Genomic DNA, 26,372 nt, shown 5'->3' with positions numbered 1-26,372 from the left:
AGTGTTTCCTTCCTTTTTATAGCTGAATAATATTCCATTGTATGAATATATCCCATTTTTAAACTATTACTGATACAGTTAAATTTTAGAATGTGATTAATCTACATAAATACATGTGAGCACATATAGCAAGTAGTAAGGTTCTCATTGAAAATGTTATTAATACAACAGGTGTTAAAAGACTACACAAATCACACCTGATTTGCAGATACTTGCAATCATTTTATAGACTTGAACTTTAAGAATGTAAGTAATCTGAACACTAAGTCAAATGGAAGAAAAGCATATCAAAAGACATATAGTTTTCAAAAGATATAGTATATCACATTTTTTAGCCATTCATCAGTTGATGGTCATTCAGGTTATTTGACTTTTTAACTAATACAAAAAATGCTGCTATCAACATCTATGTACAAGTTTTTTTGCAGACATATCTCTTTAATTTTCCTGGGCATATCCTTAGGTTTGGAATTGCTGGGTAATATGGCAGCTCTAATGAGGAACTGAAAAGTTTTATCCAAAGTGGAAGTGCACTGTTTTTAACCTTCCCAACAGCAATTCCTAAGGGCTTCCATTTCTCCACATGCTCATTAACACTTGTTTTTTGTTCATCTTTTTTATTATATAGCCATCTAGTTGGATGGGAAGTAGGATATCATTGTGGCTTTGATTTGCATTACTCTCATGACTTGCAAAGTTGAGCATCTTTTCATACTTATTTGCTACTTGTACATCTTCTTTGGAGAAATGCCTGTTTAAATTTTTGCCCAAGTTAAGTTGTCTTATTTTTGAGTTAAAAGAGTTTTGTTTTTTAAAATACATTCTCAAGGGATACAAGTCCTCTACCAAGTATATAATTTGCAAATACTTTTTCTTATTCTGTGACTTGCCTTTCCATTTTCTTTCTTTCTTTTTTCTTTTCTGTTTGTTTATTTATTTATTTATTTATTTATTTATTTATTTATTTATTTATTTATTTATTTATTTTGATACTGGGAATCAAACACAGGGGTATTTAACTACTGAGTCCCATTATCCCCAACCCTTTTGTATATTTTTTGAGACAGGGTCTTGCCGAGTTATTTAGGGTCTTGATATTTAGGGTCTTGAGGCTGGCTTGGAACTCACAATCCATGCCTCAGCCTTTGGACCCACTGGAATTACAGGTGTAGACTACCCTGTCCAACCCCTGGTGCCTTTTCACTTTATTGATGGTGTTATTTGAAGTACAAAGTTTTTAATTATTTTTGATTTGCTCTAATTAGTTATATATGTCAGTAGAATGCATTTTGACTCATTGTCCACAAATGGAACACAACTTTTCATTTCTCTGGTTATGCAAAGTCACACCATTTGTGCAATCATACATATACATAGGGTAATGATGTCCAACTCATTTCATCATCTTTCACAACCCCATACCCCCCCATCCCCTCCCCTCACTCCCTTCTGCCCAATCAAAAGTTCCTCCATTCTTTCCTTGCCACCCCACCCCATTATGGATCAGCATCCACATCAGAGAAAACATTTGGTCTTTGATTTTGGGGGGGAATAGCTTATTTCTCTTAGCATGATATTCTCTAGTTCCATCCATTTACCAGCAAATGCCAAAATTTCATTCTGAAGGTTGAATAATATTCCATTCTGTATATATACCACATTTTCTTTATCCATTCATCTATTAAAGGGCATCTAGGTTGGTTTCACAGTTTATCTATTGTGAAGAGATGATATAAGCATTGATGTGGCTATATCACTGTAGTATGCTGATGTTAGTCCTTTGGGTATAGACCCAGGAGTGGGATAGCTGGGTCAAATGGTGGTTTTGTTCCAAGTTTTCTAAGGAATCTCCATACTGCTTTCCAGAATGGTTGCACCAATTTGCAGTCCCACCAGATGTGTATAAGTGTGTCCTTTCCCCCACACCCATGCCTACATTCATTGTTGCTTATATTCTTGATAATTGCCTTTCTGATTGGAGATGAAATCTTAGAGAAGTTTTGATTTGCAGTTCTCTAATTGCTACAGATGTTGAACATTTTTTCATGTTTGTGGACTGATTGTATTTCTTCTTCTTAGCCCATGTATTGATTGAGTTATTTCTTCTTGGTGTTAAGTTTTTTAATTCTTCATATATCCTGGAGATTAATACTCTATTGGAGGTGCATGTGTAAAGATTTTCTCTCATTCTCTAGGCTTTCTCTTCACATTATAGATTGTTCCTTTTCCGAGAAGAAGTTTTTAGTTTGAATTCATCCCATTTATTGATGCCTGATTTTATTTCTTGAGCTTCAGAAGTCAGGCCTACTTTTTCTTCTATTAGGCACAGCGTATCTGGTCTAATTCCTAAGTCTTTGATGTACTTTGAGTTGATTTTTGTAGGGTGAGAGATAGAGGTTTAATTTCATTTTGCTACATATGGACTTCCAGTTTTCCCAGCACCATTTGTTGAAGAGGCCATCTTTTCTGCAAAGTATTTTTTTGGCACCATTGTCTAGTATGAGATAACTGTATTTATGTAGGTTTATCTCTATGTCTTCTATTTTGTACATTGGTTCTCCTGTCTATTTTGGTGCCAATACCATGCTGTTTTTGTTACTATGGCTCTGTAGTATAATTTAAGGTCTGGTATTGTGATGCCTCCTGCTTAATTCTAAGGATTGCTTTGGCTATTCTGGGTCTCTTATTTTTCCAAATGAATTTTATGATTCCTTTTTTCTAGTTCTATGAAGAATGCCAGTGGGATTTTAATAGGAATCACTGTTTTGGTAGCATGGTGATTTTGACAATATTAATTCTACCTATCTAAGAGCATGGAAGATCTTTCAATCTCCTAAGGTTCTCCTCGATTTCCTTCTTTAGTGTTCTGTAGTTTTCATTGTAGAGGTCTTTAACCTCTTTTGTTAGGTTGATTCATAAGTATTTTATTTTATTTTCTTGAGGCTATTGTAAATGGGGTAGTTTTCCTAATTTCTCTTTCAAAGGATTCATCACTGATGTATAGAAATGCATTTGACTTATGGGTGTTGATTTTATATCCTGCTACTTTACCAAATTCATTTATTAGTTCTAGAAGTTTTCTCATGGAATTCTTTGGTTCTTATGAATACAGAATCATATCACCAGCAAATAGTGACAGTTGGAGTCCTTCTTTTCCTATTCAAAACCCTTTAATTTCTTTCTTTTGTTGGATTGCCCTGGCTAGAATTTCAAAGACAGTGTTGAATAGAAGTGGTGAAAGAGGGCATCCCTGCCTTGTTCCAGTTTTTAGGAGGAAAAGTTTCAATTTTTCTCCATTTAGAATGATGTTGGCCTTGGGATTAGCATAGACAGCTTTTACAATGTTGAGGTATATTCCTACTATCCCTAGTTTTTCTGATGTTTTGAACATTAAGGGATGCTGTATTTTGACACATGCTTTTTCTGCATCTATTGAGATGATCATATGATTCTGAAATCTATTGATGTGATGAATTACGTTTATTGATTTCTGTATGTTGACCCAACCTGGCATCCCTTCAATGAACCCCACTTGATTGTGACTCACTATCTTTTTACTATGTTTTGTATGTGACTTGCCAGAATTTTATTAAGAATTTTTGTGTCTATGTTCATCAGGGATATTGGTGTGAAGTTTTCTTTCCTTGATGTGTCTTTGTCTGGTTTTGGTATCAGGCTGATACTAGCCTCATAGAATGAATTTGGAAGGGTACCCTCCTTTTCTGTTCCACGGGTTAATTTGAGGAGTACTGGTGTTAATTCTTCTTTGGAGGTCTTGTAGAACTTGGCTGTGAATCTGTCTAGTCCTGGGCTTTTCTTGGTTGGTAGGCTTTTGATGGCATCTTCTATTTCATTACTTGAAATTGAGCTGTTTAAATTGTGTATGTCTTCCTGATTCAGTTTGGGTAGATTATATGTCTCTAGAAATGTGTTGATGTCATTGAGATTTTCTATTTTATTGGAGTATAAATTTTCAAAATAGTTTCTAATTATCTTCTGTATTTCAGTATATCCATCCTGATCCTACCATTCTCATCATGAATTTTAGTAATATGAATTTTCTTTCTTTCTCTTTGTTGGTGTAGTGAAGGGTTTATTAACTTTACTTATTTTTTCAAAGAAACAGCTTTTTGTTTTGTTAATTTTTTCAATTGTTTCTTTTGTTTCAATTTCTTGATTTCAACTCTGATTTTAAATATTTCCTGTCCTCTACTGCTTTTGGTGTTGATTTATTCTTCTTTTCCTAGGGCTTTGAGATGTAATGTTAGGTCATTTATTTGTTGACTTTTTATTCTTTTAGTGAATGAGCTCAATGCAATCAACTTTGTTCTTAGCACTGCCTTCATAATGTCCCAGAGATTTTGATACATTATATCAGGGTTCTCATTTGCCTGTAAGTATTTTTAATTTCCTTCCTGATTTCTTCTGCTATCCATTCATCATTCAATAGCATGTTCTTTAGTTTCCAGTGTTGAAGTAGCTTCTATTTTTTATTTTATTGTTGATTTCTAGTTTCATTCCATTATGATCTAATAGAATGTAGGGTAGTATTTCTATATTTTTTAATTTGGTAAGAGTTGCTTTGTGGCATACATATGGTCTGTTTTAGAGAAGGATTCATATGCTACAGAGAAAAAAGTGTATTTACTTGATGACAGATAAAATACTCTATATATGTCTGTTAAGTCTAAATTATTGATTGTATTGTTTAGTTCTGTAGTTTCTTTGTTTAGTTTTTATTTGGAAGATCTAACCAGTGGTGACAGAGGTGTGTTTAAATCACCCCATATTGTGTTGTGGTCTATTTGATTCTTGAAATTGAGAAGGGTTTGTTTGATGTACTTAGATGCTCAGTTGTTTGGGGCATAAATATTTATGATTATTCTGTCTTGTTGATGTGCAATTCCCTTAAGCAGTATGCAATATCCTTCTTTAGCTCTTCTGACTAACTTTGGCTTGAAGTTCACTTTATCCAATGTGAGGATGGAATCCCCTGCTTGGTTATGCAGTCCATGTGAATGATATATTTTTTCCTATCCTTCCACCTTCAGTCTGTGGATGTCTTTTCCCATTAGATGATTCTCTTGAAGGCAGCATGTTGTTGGGACTCTTTTTTAAATCCAATCTGCTAGTCTATGTCTTTTGATTGATGAGTTTAGGCCATTAATGTTTAGGGTTATTAATGAGATATGATCATTTTGGTTTATTCTTTATTTTTAACTTGACTTGGTTTCTCCTGTAATTGGCTTTTCCTTCAGTGTAGTTCTTCACATTGCTGTTTTTCATTGTTTTTTTCATTTCCTCCTCATGGAACATTTTTTTTTTTTAATTTTTATTTTTTTACAGACCTCACAGAACATTTTGCTGAGAATGTTTTGTAGTGCAGGCTTTCTAGTTTTAAACTCCTTTAACTGTTGTTTATAATGGAAGGTTTTTATTTTGTCATCAAATTTGAACCTTAATTTGCTGGATATAAGATTCTTGGTTGGCATCCATTTTCTTTCAGAGCTTGGAACATGTTGTTCCAGGACCTCCTAGCTTTGATGGTTGGGTTGAGAGGTCAGCTGAAATCTGAATTGGTTTCCCCCTTTGTGTACTCTGACACTTTTCTCTGGTGGCCTTTAAAATTCTATCCTTATTCTGTATGCTAGGCATTTTCATTATAATATGCCTAGGTGTGGATCTGTTGTAATTTTGTACATTTGGAGTCCTGTAAGCATCTTGTATTTGATTTTTCCTTTTCATTTTTCAGGTTTGGAAAATTTTATGATAGTATTTCATTGAAAAGATGATGCATCCCTTTGCTTGGTATCTCTGTGCCTTCCTCTACCTGGAAAAATTTTTATTTGGTCTTTTCATGATATCCCCTAATTCTAGGAGTTTCTGTTCATGCTTTCTTACCATCTTCACTGTGTGGCCAACTTTATTTTCAAGATTATATATTTTGTGTTCATTGTCTGATGAACACATGAAGACATGATGTGTTCTGTCTTCCAAGTGATCTAGTCTGTCAGTGATGCTTTCTATTGAATTTTTAATTTGGTTTATTGTTTCCTTCCTTTCAAGGATTTGTTTGGTTTTTTTTCCAGAATTGCTATCTCTTTATTGAAGTGATCATTTGCTGCCTGCATTTTCTCTTTTATATCATCCTTTACCTCAGAGATCATTTAACTATGTACACTCTGAACTCATTTTCTGATATTTCTTCTACTGTGTTGTCAATATATTCTTTTATCATAGTAGTATCTTAGTTTGTTTGGGGTGATTTCTTCCCTTCCTTTTTCATGTTGTTTGTGTCTTCCCCTCTAGCAGTGCAGATCTGAGGCATTACAGTTTCTACCCTATAGACTTATAGTCCTTGCAGTTTCCAATACCTCACATGTAAGGGGGATATCACTATTAATAGCACCCAATGCAAACAGTATGCAGCCTTAAGCCAAATAACTCCTATTAAGATGTTTAATTATTATCTACAATATAAACAGTAGGTTTGCAAAAGGGTCTACAGTTTCTAGTGGTGGACAGAGAGAGAATTGGGGGGTGTAGCATGATGTTTGTGAGATAGGAAGTGAGAATATAGAGGTATTAGATAGAGGAAGAGTGAAAAAAGAATCAAAACAAGTTGGCTGTTAGCAGGTGAAAAGAGAGAAAGAGACTCCGGGGAAACAGATAAGTGAGAGGAAATTATTGACAGTAAAAAAAAATAAAATAAAATAAAATAAAATAAAAAAGAAAGAAAAAATATAAAAATAAAAGAATATACAACGAATCTGTAATACACTATTCAGACATCACAATCCTTATTAGCCTGATGCATTAAAAGTACTTGGTTTCAAAAATGTTGATGATTTTAGAGTAGGGAAAAAAAGAAAAAAATCTCAAAGGAAAATTGAACAATTGCTTCTGTTGGGAGTTCAATATCTTCTCAGTTTCCCTTCTCATCCGATAGGTAGGGGTGGGGTTCTCTGGAGTTTGCTGGCATCTCTACCCTCAGGAAGGTGAGGGTTACTAGGGTGGGAGGGTTAGTCTTGGAGGCAGAACTCCTGGAAGTGGGGTATAGCAATTGCTGGTCCCTGTTGGAAAGGTGCACCCCAGGAATCTCCTTTGCAGTCCACTCGTTTGATGTAGAAGCCTGGTCTTAGCCCCTTACATCACCTGTGAACCCCACAATTTCTGGTCTCTAGTTTAGTCTTTAAACTGTATCTCTCCTACTCCCACCCTTTTGATTTCCCAGTTAGGAACATCTATTCTCAGAGATCCTGAGGGCTGAGTGCCGGGACATGTGCATCTGTTGTGGAGAGCTATTCTGTATCAGGCAGATCAGGTCCAGGTGTTGAGAGCTGCGGGTCAGTCACATAGTGGCAAGCACTGGGTCTGGTAGGTAGCTAGGGGGGTGTTGGGAGACTGGGAATTGGGGAGCTAGAGGGCCCTGCTGATTGCCAAACCAGTGGGACCAGGTGATCAGTGGATGCCAGATTATGGAGGTAGTAGGATACGGGGCTGGTGTCAGGTTCCAGCAAGTGCTGCCTGAGTTGGTCCTGGGAACCCAGTGGGTACCAGGTTGGTTGGTTGGGCAAGTAGGGATCAAGGTGCCCTCACACCCTCTTTAAACCTACCAACCCTATGCAAGGCTCTCTCCTGCCTCTGCAGCAAGATGGTGGCTATTAGCATATCTCACAGAAAGACCTCAGTTGTAATCAAGGCTACAGGGACCTTGGTGATGGTCTTCCAGGTCCTGGCTTTTATCCCTAGAGGGAAGTGATCGTGTCCCTAGTTGGTGGAGGTGGCAGCGGCAAACCTGTAGGTACCTTGGTATTGGGCTTCCAGGCCCCAGCCAGTGTCCCAAGATGGAAGCTTCCCCAACTAAAGATTGCAATGATGGCACTAGAGGTAATGCAAGATGGCAACAGAGGTGTCCCAAGATGGAGGTGGCTACTTTCAGAGATAGGGCATCAAGGGTGGGTCATGTGGTGGTGCTGGGCAGCCTGTTCGGAGATGTAGCAATGTGGCAGGTGGTGCTGTGGCATGTGGCTGCCTCCAGGCCCTGTTCAGTGTCCCAAGGTGGAGGTTAGCATGTCAAGGGGGCTGTGGCAACAGCTGCAGTCTCCCAAGATGGAGGTGGCCAGAGAAGCCTCATCTTGGTAGATGTAGCCCTCATGGTGGGAGGTCTCGTCCACAGTGTGACAGCCAGGTGGGAGGGGCACACCAAGTTTTTAATTTTGATTGTGTCCTATTTGGTTTTTCTTTTGTTGGTTGTGCTTTTGGGGTCATATCTAAGAAACCATTGCCTGATGGAAAGGAAATAACAGATTGGCAACATCTGTCCTGTTTCATTAACATGTGTCAATGCATAGCACAGGCCCTGACACATAGGGCAGGGAAATATTATGAATAAATATTTGTTGAGTAAATAGAAAAAACCAAAAAGCTGAGTAACATTCTGAAAGATACAGTAATGTGATAGAACTTTGACAATGAAAAAGCTTAATCTCTTATAGATCCAGACAGAAAAAAAGCATTACTACTATAGAAAGTATTTTAAGAGACGTATTGTTGTTTAAATATTTTTGATCGATTCAATGAAGAACTCCGAGTAAAATAAAGGCAGTAGTTTGGAGGAATATAATCATTCATTAAATGCAGACTTGGTTATAAACCAAGAATGATATTTTTTGAACTATATCTTTTCAAGTGCAAGGCCCAGAGAAATAATCAAATGTGCCATAATATGCGAGAATGACATAGTGTGAAAATTTTTATTCGAAAATAATTTTTCTCTTACAGTGTAGTTGAAGAAACACTGCGTCCTTTACCGAGGTTCACCTATTGTAAACATTCTGCTCCATTTGCTTTGTAATTTACTGCCTATTCACCCATTCATTCATTCATTCATTCATACACACATATACAAAATATTTTTTCTAAACCATTGAGAAGACATTATACACATTATGGGCTTTTATCCTTAGATGCTTCACTGTGATTTTTCTAAAAATAAAGATATTTCCCTATACAGCCAATACAGTTATTAGCTTCAGTAAATTTAATGATGATACAATTCATTTTTGCTATTCAAGTTCTAGCTTTGCAAGCAGAGTTAATAATGTATTTATGACATTTCCCCTTCTCATACAGAGTCCAGTCTAAGATGAATCATTGCCATTAGTTGTCATGTTGCTTTAGTATTGTATAATCTGAAATATTGTCCTTTATGTCATTAACATTTTTGGTAAACAGAGTCCCTTTTTTCTTTCTCTTCAGCATGTTCCTCATTTCTGATTTATCTGATGTTTTCTCATGATTAGGTTCAGATTATGTATGTCCAGACAGAATACTATACACAAATTATGTTGTATCCTTCTCAGGTTATCACATTCAGAGGTACATATTGATTACACAATTGAGGTATTACCTGATTTCTCCATTATATAGCTATTTTTCTCACAACTAATTACAAATCCCTGGAGAGACACTTTAAAACCATAAAACAGCCTATTCCTTCTTGAGGAAGAATTTTTATTATGACATTTTTACTTCTGTTATAAAGAGTGACCTCTACATATTAAGAAAAAAAAAAACCTAATTTCACTTACTATACTCGAATAAGTGCTATGCCATTTAAAAAATCTATTTTATTAGAGTAGTTCATATACAATGAGTATTTATTAAAAACTGTTCATTAACCATCTGATATCTGGGTAAAATATGGGACAATATAGTTTTTAAATTCAACTACTATCAAAGCCTTAATTTTGGTTCCATTAAAAAGAAATTTCTTTGCCTTATGGTACAGAAACTAAATTAAATGATATAAGAACATTCTTTTTAAAAAAGAAATTTGTGAAAGACTCTAGCTCTATTCCAATTCTATATGGATTCTGGTCACAATAATATGGATTATTACTCAGCCTTTTCTGAGCAGTTTGACTTTGAGATGAGCTTTAATTCAAGGCTTTTAACTTGAATTATACACAGTTAACTTATATAAAATATTCAAGTGGCCAGGCAGCTTTAGTTTCTGAGTTTGGCAGCAAGGAAAAAGCAGGCAATTTTTGGAAAACAAGGGAAAAATTTATTGTTCTTGTTTATTGTTGTTCATAACTTTAAAAAATAGTTTTTAAATTAAAAAAAGACAACTTTTAAAGATACTTCCTTACTCATTTTGCTACCTTGGCTCTCCATCTTATGGAAGATCATATTTCACAAACCAGTCATCATGCTGAATGGGTATGCCACCAAAACAACAATTCTTTCACAGAAGCCAGGAGCCCCACACATAGGGGACAGAGGGATAGGCTCAAAGCTTATCGTCTTAAAAGGAATATAAATTCTGTTATCCCAATCCCTTTTGAGTCTAGCTTCTCATATATAACTTTGTCTTATTTGTAATACAATAACATTCCAGACTTTATGAAAAAAAAAAAAGATTTTATTTTTTAAAATAGCAGAATTCAGCAGCCAAAGCATTAGAATTTTTGTTCTTTTGTTTTTCAGGAAAGCATTTGTAGTCTACCAACCCAAAGAAGGAAGAAAGGGAGAGGGATTAACTCTCTGAAAAGAAGGTCAAAAACATAATTTATAAGTGAGGCAAGGGAAACAGCTGTATCTGCTGGCCCAATCAAGACTATCAGCTGGAGAATTTACCAACAATATAAAAACCTCGTCTACCAGATGTCAAGTGATACAACTAGAGGCCAAACATGTTTGGGTTCACTGTTCTTCTTGCCAGTTTCTTTATGGCATTTCCTGTTAAATGATAAGGAGTCTTCCACAGGCCACCGATGGGGATAATAAAAACATTTCCACAGGAGATACTTTATTCCACGACGGCATCCTTCAGATTGGTGCTGAAGTATATCTCATACATGAGCTTTTGTTAAAAACCAATCTTAATTCAGGATCAATATGCAAAGTGTGAGAGAAACTTAAATAACTACAAATCATTCTTATGCCTGATAAACCATTTGTATCATTTATCAGGCTTGTTTTATATTTGGAAACTCTTCTGCCATTGAGGAGAAAAGAATGTTCTGAAAATACTTATTTGAATAACCATTTCTTTAATCCCAGCTGCTCAATATGTAGCCACTAGCCACATGTGGCTATTTAAATTTAAATTAAGTAAAGTTTGAAACTCAGTTCTTCAGTCACACTAGCTACATTACAAGTATTCAATAGTCACAGCTACCTTACTAGACAACACAGATACAAAATGTTTTAGTCATCAAAGAAAATTCTATTAAACAGTACTACTCTAAACCCTTAAATACCTTTAAAATGTATAATTATAATTCCTTTCTCTATACATTATGAAACAAGGCAACCTTTATGCAGTCTCTTATGAAAAATTGTATTAGGTGAAGGTGAGATAAGATCTCATTAATATTTTGACAAATATAAGTCATTCCTTTTCTGATGAAATGTTCTTATATAAGTATACTTACAAAAGTCCTGTGAAGTTACTGGCTTAGTAGATAATACATACATGTCAGTCTGGATGGGTATTATATGATGAATATGCATAAACTACAGTCATGTGCGGCTTCATGATGGGGATACATTTTGAGAAACTCTTGTTATGCAATTCCATCACTGAGCAAACATCATATAGTATGCTTATTTAAACTAAGATGTCTATGACATCACTAGGAAATATAAATCTTATGAGACCACCATTATATACACAGTCCATTTTTTACCAAAAAAATCTTTATAGGGGGCATGACTATACTCTTTATTACATTTATTCTTTATTTGTTAATGATTCAATCTGTTTCTGATGGCTTATATCAGAAGTTTCCTTACTTGATATTTCCAAATATGTCAAGTAAACCATTTCTTTTAAAAAGAGGCTGCCCGATTTCATAGCTTTGCATCTGAGGCATTTTGGTGCCAAATAAATGGCATATGTCACAACTGTTTCTAAAAATGTTATGAAGAAGAACATGAGACACAAATTTTATAGTTTAGTCACAGGTTCAACCATCATGAGTCCAGAGAAGCCAAATAACTCAAGAATTGGTACATGAACACCTATGTAATGGTTACAACTCTGAGTGACTAAGACCCAGGCATATGGTGCACAGAGGCAAAGCCCTTTGGCTCTGCACACAGACACCATTCCAAGGCATACCTGAAGACACTGGAGCATAAGCTAGGTGGTAATTGGAAGCATGTCAGCCACCTCTGCCATCAAAATGCAGAGGCTTTCTAGAGGCTAATCTTACATCGCCTCAGTTTCCTTTATCTATTCCAACACTCTTTGCAGAATCATCCATCTAAGTCAGTTCATCAGTTTTATCTTCATTTTCTTTTCCTAATTCCCAGTTTCCTCTTTGCCAAGTATTCACAATGGGCAAAGAGGAGCCAAGTGAAAAAAGAAAGAGGTTTTTCCTAATCCCCCTTCCTCCATTACCAAAAGTAAAAAGATCTGCTGTTTTTCTTTTGAATCATTAAGTGATCTTAATCCGATTTGTATAAATTTCACAGAGCTATTGCTCAAAAGAGGTGAAAAAATTCATCTATATCAACTTAGCTGGTTAGAGGTTATACAGTGGCTACAAGGCTTTCAGGTTATGGCACAGTCTTTCCCGCTTACCTTGGCTTTCCCATCCTGGGCTGACATATATCCAACACACATGCTCTCCGTTGTATGGCTCCACAGAAATTCCACTGTGTGAAAGAGACCACAAATAGGCACATTCAGATCACAGATGGAAAATAAATCTTTGCTTTTTAATAGAACAGTTAAAGATAGCTTTATATTTAACACACTCAGTTCCCCACTTTCCATTTACTCCTTCATAAATGTCAAAATGATTTAGAGCTCAAAACTGTGTAATGCCATTTACTGTGAAATGAAAAGTGTATTTTATTCTTGTCAAAAATTATGATTATTACATGTAAAATAAATGCTCTTCTGTTTGAAATATAACATTAAACATATATACACTCATATATATACTATACACAATGGTTTAGTAAATGTAATATTCCTTAGCAAAGAATTCTTTTAAAATACACACACACACACACACACACACACAACCACACAAAATCTGGGTTTCTAAATATTATTCTCTATGAAAAGAAACCAGGATTCCTTGGAGAAAGGCTGATTCCAGAGCTGGGACATGGAAAATGTAAAATGAATTTTAACAATCTTGTGCCAGAAAGTAAGGAAATCCTCAAAGAATGAAAGAGACTCATCAAAAAGAACCAAGGGTCAGCTTAAAGGACTCCCACTGGCCAAATATGTGTCTATCAAAATAAATGTGAACCAGGTATAGTGGCATGCACCTGTAATCCCAGCAACTCTGGAAGCTGAGGAAGTAGGATCACACATTCCAGGCCAGCTTCAGCAATTTGGCAAGAACCCATCTCAAAACAAAAATTAGGAAAGGATTGGGGATGTAGCTCAGTGGTAAAGTGCCAATGGGCTCAACCCCTACTACAGAAAAAAAAAAGTTTTTAAATTAAAAAACAAGAAAGAGAACAATGTATTATAATCACTGAACAAAATAAGAACCAAAGAGCCCACATTGGTCCAAACAAATAAATGGAAAAAAAAAATGTTGAAGACAAGCTCTTCCTGGCTCAGAAAGCCAACTAATAAATACAGAAGAAATAACAGAGTCAGAAAATCAACACGGTTGCTAAAACTAGTGGGGGTAAAGATTTGAAGAGGGAGAGGTTATTTACACAAATATGTTTCTTCACAAAATACATACTAAATTTAAAGTGACAAAGTGTAAGTTTGCTGTGAAAAACCCCAGTGGACTCCAACTTAACCAAATGATCAAAGCTAATTTGACTAATTAAGGCACAAATTGAGATTATGCACCTTTGATAAGACGCATTGAGACACATGGTGTTCTGCCAAAAATGAACAACCAGAATTGAATAAGGAAACACCCAATAACCTGATCTAGCAACACTCTACTGAGTATCTTGTTTTAATTCCTCAAAATTGTCAAAATCAAAAAACACAAAGCAAGTTGAGAAGCTGCCCTTGTTTAAAGACCACATGACACTAAATGCAAAATGTCATACTGGATTGTATACTAGACTGGGGTGATGTAGGAGATGTTGGAATGGACATTTTTGAGAAAATAGCTGGCATTTGAAAATGGCTAGATAGTAGTGTGGAAACAACCAATATTAAATGCTATGATTTTGATATGTATACTGTGATTATTTAGAAGAATGGCCTTCTTAAGAAATACACACTGAAGTATTAGGAATAAAGCAGCCTGACATTGTCACCTCACTCTGAAATAATTAAGGAAAATGATGCCTGTCTCTCTCTCTCTGTATTTGTGTGTGTGTGTGTGTGTGTGTGTGTGTGTGTGTGTGTGTAAAGGGAAAATGGGAATGAATGGGGGAAAATGAGAATGTTAGGTAAATCTGGGAAAAAAGAATCATGGGTGTCCCCTGTCCTATTCTTACAACTTATCTGTAGGTAAAAATTTGTATCTAAATAAAATGTTACAAAAAAAAAAAAAAATCAAACACCCAGAATTACACACAAAACTGTCAACTTCAAGTATATTCTTTCAAAATACTGAATTTTTAAAGTTTTGATGTGCTTTCCAACAAAAATTTCAGGAGTTGCTGATAATACAACTACACTGCTCAACACTAAGCCCTGTCCCAATCCATCCATCTGTTTATATCGCTGAGCTAATTATGCCTAAGACGAGTATTTGAGTTGAGACACAACTGTGGGATCAGCAGTCCTAGACTCTGAAGGCTTTGCCAGACATGTGGGGAAGAAAGAAGCACTGAGGGGCAAAACTGAGTTCCTCAGATACATGGTTCATTCCCTCATCATTAATTAATTATCAATCCTGCCAACCTGCTCAACAGACGCTGGGCTGAAGAGTGCAGGAAAACAGCATCACACAATGAAGCAAGTTCTCCTCACCAGATGTTTTTCTTCCACACACATCTGCTTTGAACTTCAAAAATCTGAAAGTCCAGAGCAAGGTCTGGGATATTTTAAATTGCTTAACAGAGCAAAGGCACTCAGTCTTACTGAAGTTCCTCATAGAGTATTGTATTCAAATACAATATTAAAGCATTTCTAAAATCATAATTTCTTATTTTGTTACAAATATTAAGGTGGGAATTGCTCAGGAATTAGCCAAAAAAGAAACAAACAAAAATGCCTGGAAATATGGTCAATATATCTTGAAAGCCGAGGATAAAAACACTTTTTTTAAATCAAGTGATGAAACTGAAGCAGCTATCAGAAGCCTTCCAACAAAGAAAAGCCCTGGACTGGATGGATTCTCAGCTGAGTTCTACCAGACCTTTAAAGAAAAACTAATACAAATCCTCCTCAAATTATTCCATGTAGTAGAAAAAGAGGGAACACTGCCAAATTCATTCTATGAAGCCAGTATCACCCTGATATCAAAACCAGACAGAGACACATCAAGAAAACTTCAGACCAATATCCTTGATGAACATAGTTGCAAACAATCTTAATAAAATATAGGCAAATCACATCTGAAAATACATATAAAAGATAGTGCACCGTGATCAAGTGGGTTTCATTACAGGATGCAAGACTGGTTCAACATACGCAAATCAATAAATGTAATTCACCACATAAATAAAGCTAAGCACAAGAATCATATAATTATCTCAATAGATACAGAAAAAGCTTTTGAGAAAGTCCAACACCCATTTATGTTTAAAACATTAGAGAAACTAGGAATAGAAAGAACTTACCTCAACATTGTAAACACTATATGTGAAAACCCCAAGGCCAACATCATAATGAATGGAGATAAACTGAAAACATATCTTCTAAAAACAGGAACAAGAAAAGGATGTCTATTCTCACCACTCCTATTCAAGACAGTCCTTGAAACTCTACACAAAGCAATCAGTCAAGAGACAGAATTTAAAGGGATACAAATATAAAAAGAAGAGTTCAAACTATCTGCAAATGACAAAATCCTATATTTAGAAGACCCAACAAACTTCACTTAAAGTCTTCTAGAGCTAATAAACAAATTTAGTAAAGTAGTAGGATACAAGATCAACATACATAAATCAATTGCTTTCTTATACTCCAATAATGAAAAAGAAATTATCCCACTCTTAATAACCTCAAAAAAATGAAAATAAAATACTTTGGAATTAATCTAATGAAGGAGGTAAAAGAATTCTAAAATGAAAACTATAGAACACTAAAGAAAGAGATTGAAGAAGACCTTAGAAAATGGAAAGACCTCTCATGTTCTTAGATTAGAAGAATTAATATCATCAAAATGAGCATACTACCAAAAGCAGCATACAGATTCAATATAGTCCCCATCAAAATACCAATGACATTCTTCACAAAACTAGAAAAAGTAGTAGTAAAATTTATTTGGAAAAATAAGAGACCCAGAATAGTTAAAGTAATCCTGAGCAAAAAGAACAAAGCATCACAATATTAGACCTCAAATTACACTACAGAGCTATAGTAACCAAAACAAGATGGTACTGGCACCAAAACAGTCATGAAGATGGATGGAATAGAAGACATAGAGACAAACCCACATAAATAGTTATCTGATACTAGACAAAGGTGCCAAAAACACATGTTGGAGAAAAGGCAGCCTTTTTAACAAATGGTACTGGGAAAACTGGAAATTCATTTGTAGAAGAATGAAACCTGCATATAAGTCAACTCAGAGTGGACCTAAGACCTAGAAATTAGACAAGAAACTTTGCAACTGCTAGAAGAACATGTAGGCCCAACACTCCAATAAGACTCCTAAAGCACAAGAAAGAAAACCAAGAATCAATAAGTGGATAAGGATAAGGATAGCATCAATTTAAAAAGCTTTTGCATAACAAAGGAAATGATGAACAGTGTGAAGACAGATTCTACAGAAAGGAAAATTTTGCCATCTGCTCTTCAGATAGACCATTAATATCCAGAATAAAGAAAGAACTCAAAAAACACCAAACCCCTACTGTGCAAATAACTCAATTAATAAATGGGCAAAAGAACTAAACAGATACTTCTTGAAAGAAAAAATACAAATGACCAACAAATATATGAAAACGTTCAATATCTCTAGCAATTAAGGAACTACAAATCAAAACTACACTGAGATTTAATCTCACTCCAGTACAATGGAAATTATCAAGAAAATAATAAATGTTGGTGAGGATGTGGGGGCAAAGGACAGTCACACATTGTTGATGGTAGTGAAAAATTAGTGCAACCGCTCAGGAAAGCATGTAGTATGGAAATTCTACAAAAAACTGGGAATAGAACCACCATATAACCCTTGTTGTATATTCCAAAGATATAAAATCAGCATACTATAGGGATACAACCACATCAGTGTCTAGAGAAGCACAATTCACAATAGCCAAGCTTTGGAACCAATCTTCCACAGATGAATGAAGATATTATGGTGGGCTCAGTGGCAGAGCACTTGCCTAGCATGTATGAAGCACTTGGTTTGATCCCTATCACCACATAAAAATAAACAAATAAAGTAATGCTGGCCATCTACAACTACAAAAAATATTTTTTAAAAGAAAATGTGGTATATATACACAAGGAGTATTACTCAGCTATACAAAAGAATGGAACTATAGCATCTGCTGATGAATAGATGGAACTGAAGACTATCATGCTAAGTGAAATGGACCAGACTTAGAAAGTCAAATGTTTTCTGATATGCAGAAACTAAGTTCAAAATAAGAGCCTTAGAAAAGGGACACAGTATAGCTTAGGTTATTTAGTAAAGTGCATGAAATGAAATTCAAGCTAGATTCTTGGATCCTCAAACTTATGATCCTCCATTGTTCTATTACCCTTAAATTTAATCATCCTAATTTGTTTTATAAAAAGGGTTTATAATTAGCATTACATAGTAAGAAGATTAAATTATTTACAAACACCAAAGGACCATAAAACATCAAACACAATTCTTATCTTCCTTTTTAAAAAAAATGCCCCTAGGTATTTTGATTACTCTGTTCATATACATTATAAAGAATTAATTTCTGGAGCTAGGGATATAGCTCAGTTGGTAGAGTGCTTGCCTCACAAGCAGGAAGCCTTGGGTTCAATCCTCAGCACCACAAAGAATAAATAAATAAATAAATTGCTGGGGATATAGCTCAGTTGGTAGAGTGAAAAAAAAAAGAATTAATTTCTTCTCAGTTTAGATTGAGACAACATAAACTAATAATTTTTTAAATTATTTATTGGTACATAACAATTATGCATATTAGTGGAATTCATGTGACATATTCATACATGCACAAAAGACAATTTGGTCCATTTCATTCCTTAGTTACCCCAACCCCTTGGCCTCCTCTCCCTCCCTGTCATCTCCTTCCTCCACCCTATTGGTCTCCCTTCTATTTTCATGAGATCCTATTCTAATCTTTTTTCTCTGTAGCTTTCACGGATGAAAGAGAACATCTATCTTTTGACTTTTTGAGTCTGGTTTATTTTGTTTACCATGATTGAACTACTTAAATTTGATTTAATAAGATGTTCCCATATACTTTTTATACCTTTATTTTATTTATTTATTTATTTATTTATTTATTTTTATATAGTGTTGAGAATCTAACCCAGTGCCTCACATGTGCTAGGCAAACACTCTACCACTGAACTACAATCCCAGCCCATTCCCATATACTTTTAATTGTCTTTCATGAGATGCTTTAACACCATGTAAAATTCATCTAATGTTTTCAAAATGTTTGTCTCATGACTATCTAAAAAAATAAATCTTATGAGGGTGCATTAATAAATTCCTATTTATTCATACTAGGCACATATATTTAGGACAAAATTGACTATGTTTAAAAAGCAATCAAAATAAAACAAAAAATTCATTGGACAACTCCCCAAATTGCTTTTCCATTAGGAGAAGGAGGGAAAAAAAGCCAAAATCATACATTTTTTTAAAAATAAGTAGCAAATATTTATTTGTCTCAAAGATAAAGTTTACCTGTCAAAATTGTTGCATTATTAGTAAAGTCCTGGCGTATAATTAAAATGCAGTAAACAGTAGGACAAATTTTGTTGAACTATAATTACATAGAAAGAAATTAGTATTTCCATAAAATAGTAGCATTTCTTATCATTAGTGATATTTAGACATCTATAACTAGTTTCCTAATTTGGGTGATTCTATTGTTCCATAGAGTATTAAAAAGTGATTCTAATTATCTGGGAAATACAACTTAATAGTACTGGAGTTCTTCTCCATGCAATTGCACAGGGCAAATGAGTGGCCTGGAGTGACATGTCTGAGCCTGTGGAAAGTTCCGGTTGTACTGTCTTTCTTGTGATCAGGCTCAAGTTTATTTCCATTTAAAGAATCTCCCAGTATTTCATTAATGATCACTTTTCTTTGATAGCAGTCAATGACTGTTTACGACCTCAAGTCCTAATTCAAAAAGGAGTGTTGTTTTGAAGGCCAAAGCCCAGAGATTCACATCTAGAAAAACCCACACATGAAAAGATTAAGAACATGCTAAAGTAAGTTCCTGCATGTATTTAATATGTGAAAAAGTGGACATAGGGATTTGGCAGGATTCTCCACCAAGTGACTTTTCAACATCATGTCATACAAGAATAATGTGGAAAAAGGTCCACACCATGATTCTGTGCCAGTGCCAGAGAATGGGTTTAGTGGAGATGAGGCACACATGTTCCTTAAGAATAATAGGTTAATGGCATTATGGAGACATTCAGAATGAATCTGTATATAATCTTAGAGGACAGTCTTTCCAGAAAGTTGTATTAGTACTTTGGAGCAAGCAACTTAACTGTTGAGTATAATGCTCAAGTGTGGGTCTATTTCAGTCTTAGTGGCACTCTGTTATATGAGGCTGCCCTAAGCTCCATTACAAGGCTTTGCCTCCTAGAGGCATTTAAATCACCACCTTCACTGGTTAATATTAGAGCTACAAGCTACCCCTTGCATAATGCTTCTCTCAGGATACTTCTTTCTCTTTCAGTATCATCCACAATGACATACTGTTTAAATTACGTTAAACAAAACACAGTTTCCTTACCAGGTTGCAAGCAAGTTTTTTTTTCTATCCAAATGAATTCTCTTTTCTCCAGAAAGAAGCCCTCAGCCACCGGTTTAAAAAAAAAAAAAAAAAAATTGTCCTCCAATTGTTGTTAACAATCCCCAGCTGCACTGGCTCCCGCACCCATTTAAAACCTCTCTACTTGGCTTCACATCCCAGACTTTCTTGCAAGGAAAAAGAACTCTAAAATCAGAACCTTGTTGGGTTGGGCAGTTGCCAAGTCAACCACCGTTTCTTAGCCTTAGGTCAAATGGCATACCCTAGGACATTTTGCACAGTGTTTAAGTTACTCCTTATTGAATAAAAAAAAAAAAAAAAAAAAAAAAAACAGGAAGAATGAGGAACTCTAAACAGAATAGACTTATCTCTTTAGATTTCACTCCCTGGTTGTTAGGTTCTTCATAACCCAATAGAGAGTTCATCCTTTTTTATTTTTTTAAGGTACAAAAATGCTTTAACTGTTCTGACATGGAATCCTTAAAATTCACACAATCATGTCCCTTTATGGTCATGAAGTAAATGAGTTGGCACACTTCCCTGAAAAACTTTCACTGAACTGTCTTGGGAGCAATGGGGATTGAGTTCTATAGAATCCCAGTTACGTACCTTAAGCCAAGAAAATATTCATTCCCTCTTTCCAAAGTTCATTCAGATTTGTTCAAGAATAAATAAGGATGCTGGTTAAAACGACAGGGATATGGATCAAATAGTAATATAAGCTCTAAATGACATTTTTAGTTCTTTTTCCGTTTTATCATTTTATTGTATTAGAAACTGCCAGAAATAGGGGGCCACAGGCTGTGACTTACAAGTTCTCTGGTGAACAGAAACTCTTTCAGTAAAACGAGTTTTATTGAAACACCATTTTATTCATTCAACAATCTTTTAGTCTTTATTTCATGCCACAGTGATCTCTATTACCTTTTTAAGTAGATGAAAATTGACTAAAAAAATTGCTAAAATGCTTTCCTAAGAGTTTTAGAAGAACTACCATGAGAATTACTTAATTGCTACAAGGTTATTTAAAAATCTTTATATTTCCGATGGAAAATTTCATAACCAAAAAACAAAAGCAAAAACAAAAAACTCGAATTTCTGGTTAAATATAGATAGAACTCTACTTCTTACAATGGAAAAGAAAATTGAAATTTCATTTCTAATTTTTAAAAAGTGTATTAATGATATTTAAAGGAAGAAATTGCCTATTATAAATAAAGCAGATGATAGCTACTTGTAATCAATATCTTTGTGTTTTAAAAACAAAAGCTACTCTGAAAATATCAGTCTCAGAGCATAATGTCAACAGATTAATGCTATTCTCAGTCACTATCAGGTTTAAATGTCATATCTGCCTTATTCATCTGACATCTAAGTTACTTAATTGGCATCTTTCTATCTGACCATTAAGTAAAAATTAAAATGCCAGTTTATCTCTTAGAACTGCAGTGAAGATCTAACAATTCCAAAGCAGGCACTAAACAAATGAGCTTCCTATGGTAGAAGCTCACTGGACCCTTATATAGAGCAGTTTTAATCCCATTTTTCAGATAAATTATTAACATCAGACAAACATCCACAAAGTCTTTCTACCTACTAGCCTAAAAGCTAATTTGCCTTCTCTTTGACGGTAAGTTTTATGATCATGAGAGCCCTGCAGAAATGCCTAGTCATAAGTGCTCACCATGGCGTGTGCCATGTAATGGAAAGAAGTGATATTGCTGGTGCCGCGAGAATGAAGCTCTTTTGAAGTGCATGTGTTTACATGTGCTCGCCAAATTTTTAATGCCAGTAAAACCAAAAGGCGGTTGGGATTTTAACTTACAGTAAAATGACCTTTTATCTTTTTAATGTTCCAGGAAGCATCAATTCAATCTAACATTTTTTTTTATTTTTAAACCACAGCATGTTTTGGTAACAGCAACAACAATAACAACAAAAAGTATTGGATTAAAAAAAATTTTGTCTATTCTGAGAAAGATAGGAAGGGGGTGGATACCACATTTCAGTTCCAGTTGACAACAGATCAGTTTCAATTGATAATGTTAAGCCTAAAATGATAAAAGAACTCATTATCCTTTCAGGTAATTATGTAATAAACAGCAAAAATTCTCACAGAATAAATTATAAGTCATTTAGACAAAGTTCAAAATCAAGCAACAATAAATGACAGTGTTTTGAGGGTATAAAGAGAGGTGAAAAGGCTTTAAAAAATACTTTTTTATTCCTAGAAGCCCCTATATATCTATTCTGGATTGCTTAAGAGTCTCCCAATACATATAGTCTGTTTCCAATTGGCCCTAATACTCAATGCTTCACTACTAACCACTCCACAGCAGGAACTTCTGAACTTCATAGGATCAACCAGGCTCCAATCAATTCATAGGGTACAGGGTGCAAAGGAAAAGAATGTACCCCTTTAATAAGAATGGTTTTTTATGCCACATATTTGCATATATTTTTGACTACTTGTATCTAATCACAAGCTTAAAATGGCAAGGAACTGACTTTTTCACTGGAAGGTTTGATGTGCCTTTATTTGCACATTTCCTAACCTTGCTATGTACAGCAGCTCCCATAAAGCACTTCTATAGAGGCCTGGAAAGCACATGCAATTATACTTAAGCAGGTAAAAATATATTGGCTTTTTTTTTTTTTTTCTCTAAAAGCAGAGAGAAAATTAATTCTTTTCAGCTGTTGCATCCAGGGACAAGCATTTGCTTTGTGTTAAATCTGCAATTTGTAGGCCGGGCATTGTCAGCATCTCATGATCTGGAGAGTGGGAGGTGGCAGGATGAGTGTTGCAAAAGTGTTCGTGTCCAAACTGTCCTTATACGAGGCTGTTTGCAGAGGTTGTCTTCTGCAATCCATTTAAACTGTCTCCAAATTTTGTTCCTAGACATTCATTATCCAAATTTCTAACCCATATTTTTTTGTTTTTTAGAGCAAATGAGGATATTTTATGAAACATTTCATCTTTCTGGGAGAGTAGTTGACTTTTTAAAATGTTCTGTTAGATAATAAAAACCTTGATTTTGCACTTAATTCATTTATCCCCAAATTATTGGAAATCTCAAATGACTCACTATCTGGTGGTATGATTCTCAGGAGGAATTTTCTTTATTTTTAATTGATGCATACTAATTATACAGAATGGGGCTTTTCATTGTGGCATATATGTTCTTACATAAAAACAAATTTGATCAACTTCACTCTCCAATACTTCCTCTACTCTCGATCTTCTTCTTCTATCCTAAGGTCTTCCTTCAACTTTCACAGGATCCTTTTTTCTTTTTTCTTTTTTTTTTTTTTTTCTCCTGTTCATTTCCCTCTAGCTTCCACATATGAGAAAAAACACAGGATACTTTTCTGAGTCTGATTTATTTCACTCAACATTATGATTTCTAGTTTCACCATTTTCTTGCAAATGACATAATTTCATCTTTAAAGCAGAATTAAAACTTCATTGTGTGTGTATACCATGTTTTTTTAATCAATTCATCACTTGACAGACATCTAGACTGACTCCATAACTTGGCTACTGTGAATTGTGCTGCAACAAAAATATAGGTATGCTGACTTTTGATTCTTTTGGATAAAAGAATTTTTATGATTTTATCATAATTGGATCATATGATAGTTCTTTTTTTAACTTTTTCAGGAACCTCCCTACTGCTTTTCACAATGGCTACACTAATTCACATTCCCACCAACAATGTTTAAGAATTTAAGAGTTCCTTTTCCCTGCATCCTCACCATCTTACCAGCATTGAATGTTTCTATTCTTGATTATTGATATTCTGATTATAGTGAGATGAATCTCACTGTAGTTTTGATTTGCATTTCCTTGATGGCTAAAGATGTTGAATGTTTCCTCACATAATCATTTGCCATTTCTTCACATAACTGTTGATCATTACTTCTTTTGAGCAGTATCTGTTCAGTTCATTTGCCCATTTATTGATTGGGACATTAGGTTTTTAGTGTGGAGATATTTTATACACCGCTTTTATTTAATCATCATTACAAATCTTACATTTTACAACATCAGTCTTTAAAGTAAAACTTCAAAAACATAAGCAAAAGCTGTGTGATCAAAAATGTTACATCTTATGGATGTACAATAATTTATAAACATTCTCATATTACACCATTAGGTTTTACTTTCCTGGTTAATTGATTGTAAATAATCTGCCTTAAACAGCCTTTTATCTAATATTTATCTAAAGTACTTGTTTCCCCCCACACACACACCTGTTTATAGCATACACCTGTGGAAGCATCATCTCCTAGGGCACAAATTATTGCTAATACTGATAGTGTTTCCTGAACCTCTCTGTTGTTTTCAGGATTTGCAATTTTCTAAGGGTTGTATGAGAATGGGTGGTACTAGCAAGTATCCTTATCATCTAAGGAACAGCTTCAGAGCACCAGTAGTGTGCACCTAGAGGTTGGGTATATGGAAGAGTCAGATGATTTTCCCTACCTATTTTCAGATGGAAAGGGCGACTATTGCTCAGGCTGAGTGCAAGAAGCTCCCAACTGCTTCTCTCTCTTGACCCTACCCAGATTGTGGTATTAGGTTAGCTGTTGGTCACCCTGGACAGCTGAGGGTATGACTTTTACTTTGTTGTCACAGACATTTTTAAGAAAGGGCTGGGGGAAATGACTAAACCATCATTGGAAGATTCATAGCAATTAGCCAGATAAAGATGGGTAGGAAAGTTTAAGATGATAAATATGCCACTTATCTTGATTCTATTATTATACATCAGTATACATTGAAGAAAAGATAGCCTTTTCAACAAATAGTGCTGAGAAAACTGGAAATCCATATGTAACAAAATAAAAGTAAACCTCTATATCTCGCCCTGCACAAAAATCAACTCAAAGTGGATCAAAGACTTAGGCACTAAAACAGAAACCCTGTGCCTAACAGAAGAAAAAGTAGGCCCAAATCTTCATCATGTCGGCTTAAAACCTGTCTTCCTTAACAAGACTCCTAAAGTGCAAGAAGTAAAATTAAGAATCAATAAATGGGATGAATTCAAACTACAAATCTTCCTCTCAGCAAAGAAAACAATCAACAATTTGAAGAGACAGCCTACAGAATGGGAAAAAAATCTTTATCACATGCACCTCAAAGATGTATAAAGAACTCAAAAAACTTAACACCAAAAAGAAATAACCCAATCAATAAATGGGCTAGGGAACTCAACAGACACTTCACAGAAGAAGAAATATAATCAATCAATGAACATATGAAAAAATGTTCATTTTCTCTTGCAATTAGAGAAATGCAAATCAGAACTGCTCTAAGATTGCATCTCACTCCAGTCAGAATAGCAATTATCAAAAATACAAGCAATAATAAGTGTTGGCAAGGATGTGGGGAAAAAGGTATACTCATACATTGTTGGTGGGACTGTAGAGTGGTGCAACCACTTTGGAAAGAGTATGGAGATTCCTAAGAAAACGTGGAATGGAACCACCATCTGACCCAGCTATTCCACTCCTCAGTCTATAAACAAAGGACTTAAAATCAGCATACTACAGTGACACAGCTCAATTCACAATCACAAAACTATGGAACCAACCTAGAAGCCCTTCAACAGATGAATGGGTAAAGAAAATGTGGTAAAAATACACAATGGAATATTATTCAGACTTAAAGAAGAATGAAATTATGGCATTTGCAGGTAATGGATGGAAGTAGAGAAGATCATGCTAAGTGAAATAAGTCAATCCCCAAAAAACAAAGGCTGAATGTTCTCTCTAAAAGTGGATGCAGATCCATAGTGGAGGGGCGAGGGGTAGGGAAGAATGAAGGAGCTTTGGATTGTACAGAGGGGAGGGATAGGAGGGGTGGGGCAGGTGGAGATGGGAAGGATGGTAGATTGACATAGACATTATTACCCTACATACATGTATGGACACTGCCAGGGCCTGAAGATATATGTTGGGGTACCTGCAGGTCTGGTTGTACCTGAAATCCTCCTGCTGGGGTGCTAATGGCTGCCATCTGGCTGCCTCTTTGCAGGGTTGCTTCTTTGTGTGAACACATCCCTGGTGGTCTCTCTCTGCAAGTTGGAACAGCATTGAGATCTTGGGACTGTAGCAAGGCAGAGCCTGGAGAATCTGAAGCCTAGTTCCAGCAGATTGCAGTTGAGTCTGCCAGGGACAGTATAGGCCTGGCAGGTTTATGGAAAGCCAGAGACTGGAGGTATTTCCCCAGTGGGAGCACAGGTTGGAGAAATTAGAGAGAACCTGGCTCTCTCCAGCTCAATGAGTCCTGA

The 26,372-nt window shown here is 35.2% G+C and overlaps 1 protein-coding gene across 2 annotated transcripts in view; it reads right to left on the bottom strand.

Moving 5' to 3' along the window:
- TASP1 (taspase 1) overlaps positions 1 to 26,372 on the bottom strand; it is a 323,082-nt gene that overhangs the window by 34,193 nt on the left and 262,517 nt on the right. For both annotated transcript variants that reach the window (XM_079128502.1, XR_013762024.1), the window contains exon 13: positions 12,599 to 12,672. In XM_079128502.1, the coding sequence (XP_078984628.1) occupies positions 12,599 to 12,672 (74 nt within the window). Of the gene's footprint in view, positions 1 to 12,598; positions 12,673 to 26,372 lie in introns of those variants that run through there.

This window comes from Sciurus vulgaris (assembly GCF_902686455.1).
Source record: "Sciurus vulgaris genome assembly, chromosome: 2".
Classification (NCBI taxonomy): domain Eukaryota; kingdom Metazoa; phylum Chordata; class Mammalia; order Rodentia; family Sciuridae; genus Sciurus; species Sciurus vulgaris.
The sequence above is the reverse complement of the archived record's forward strand: the minus strand, read 5'-3'. Positions and strand labels throughout refer to the sequence as shown.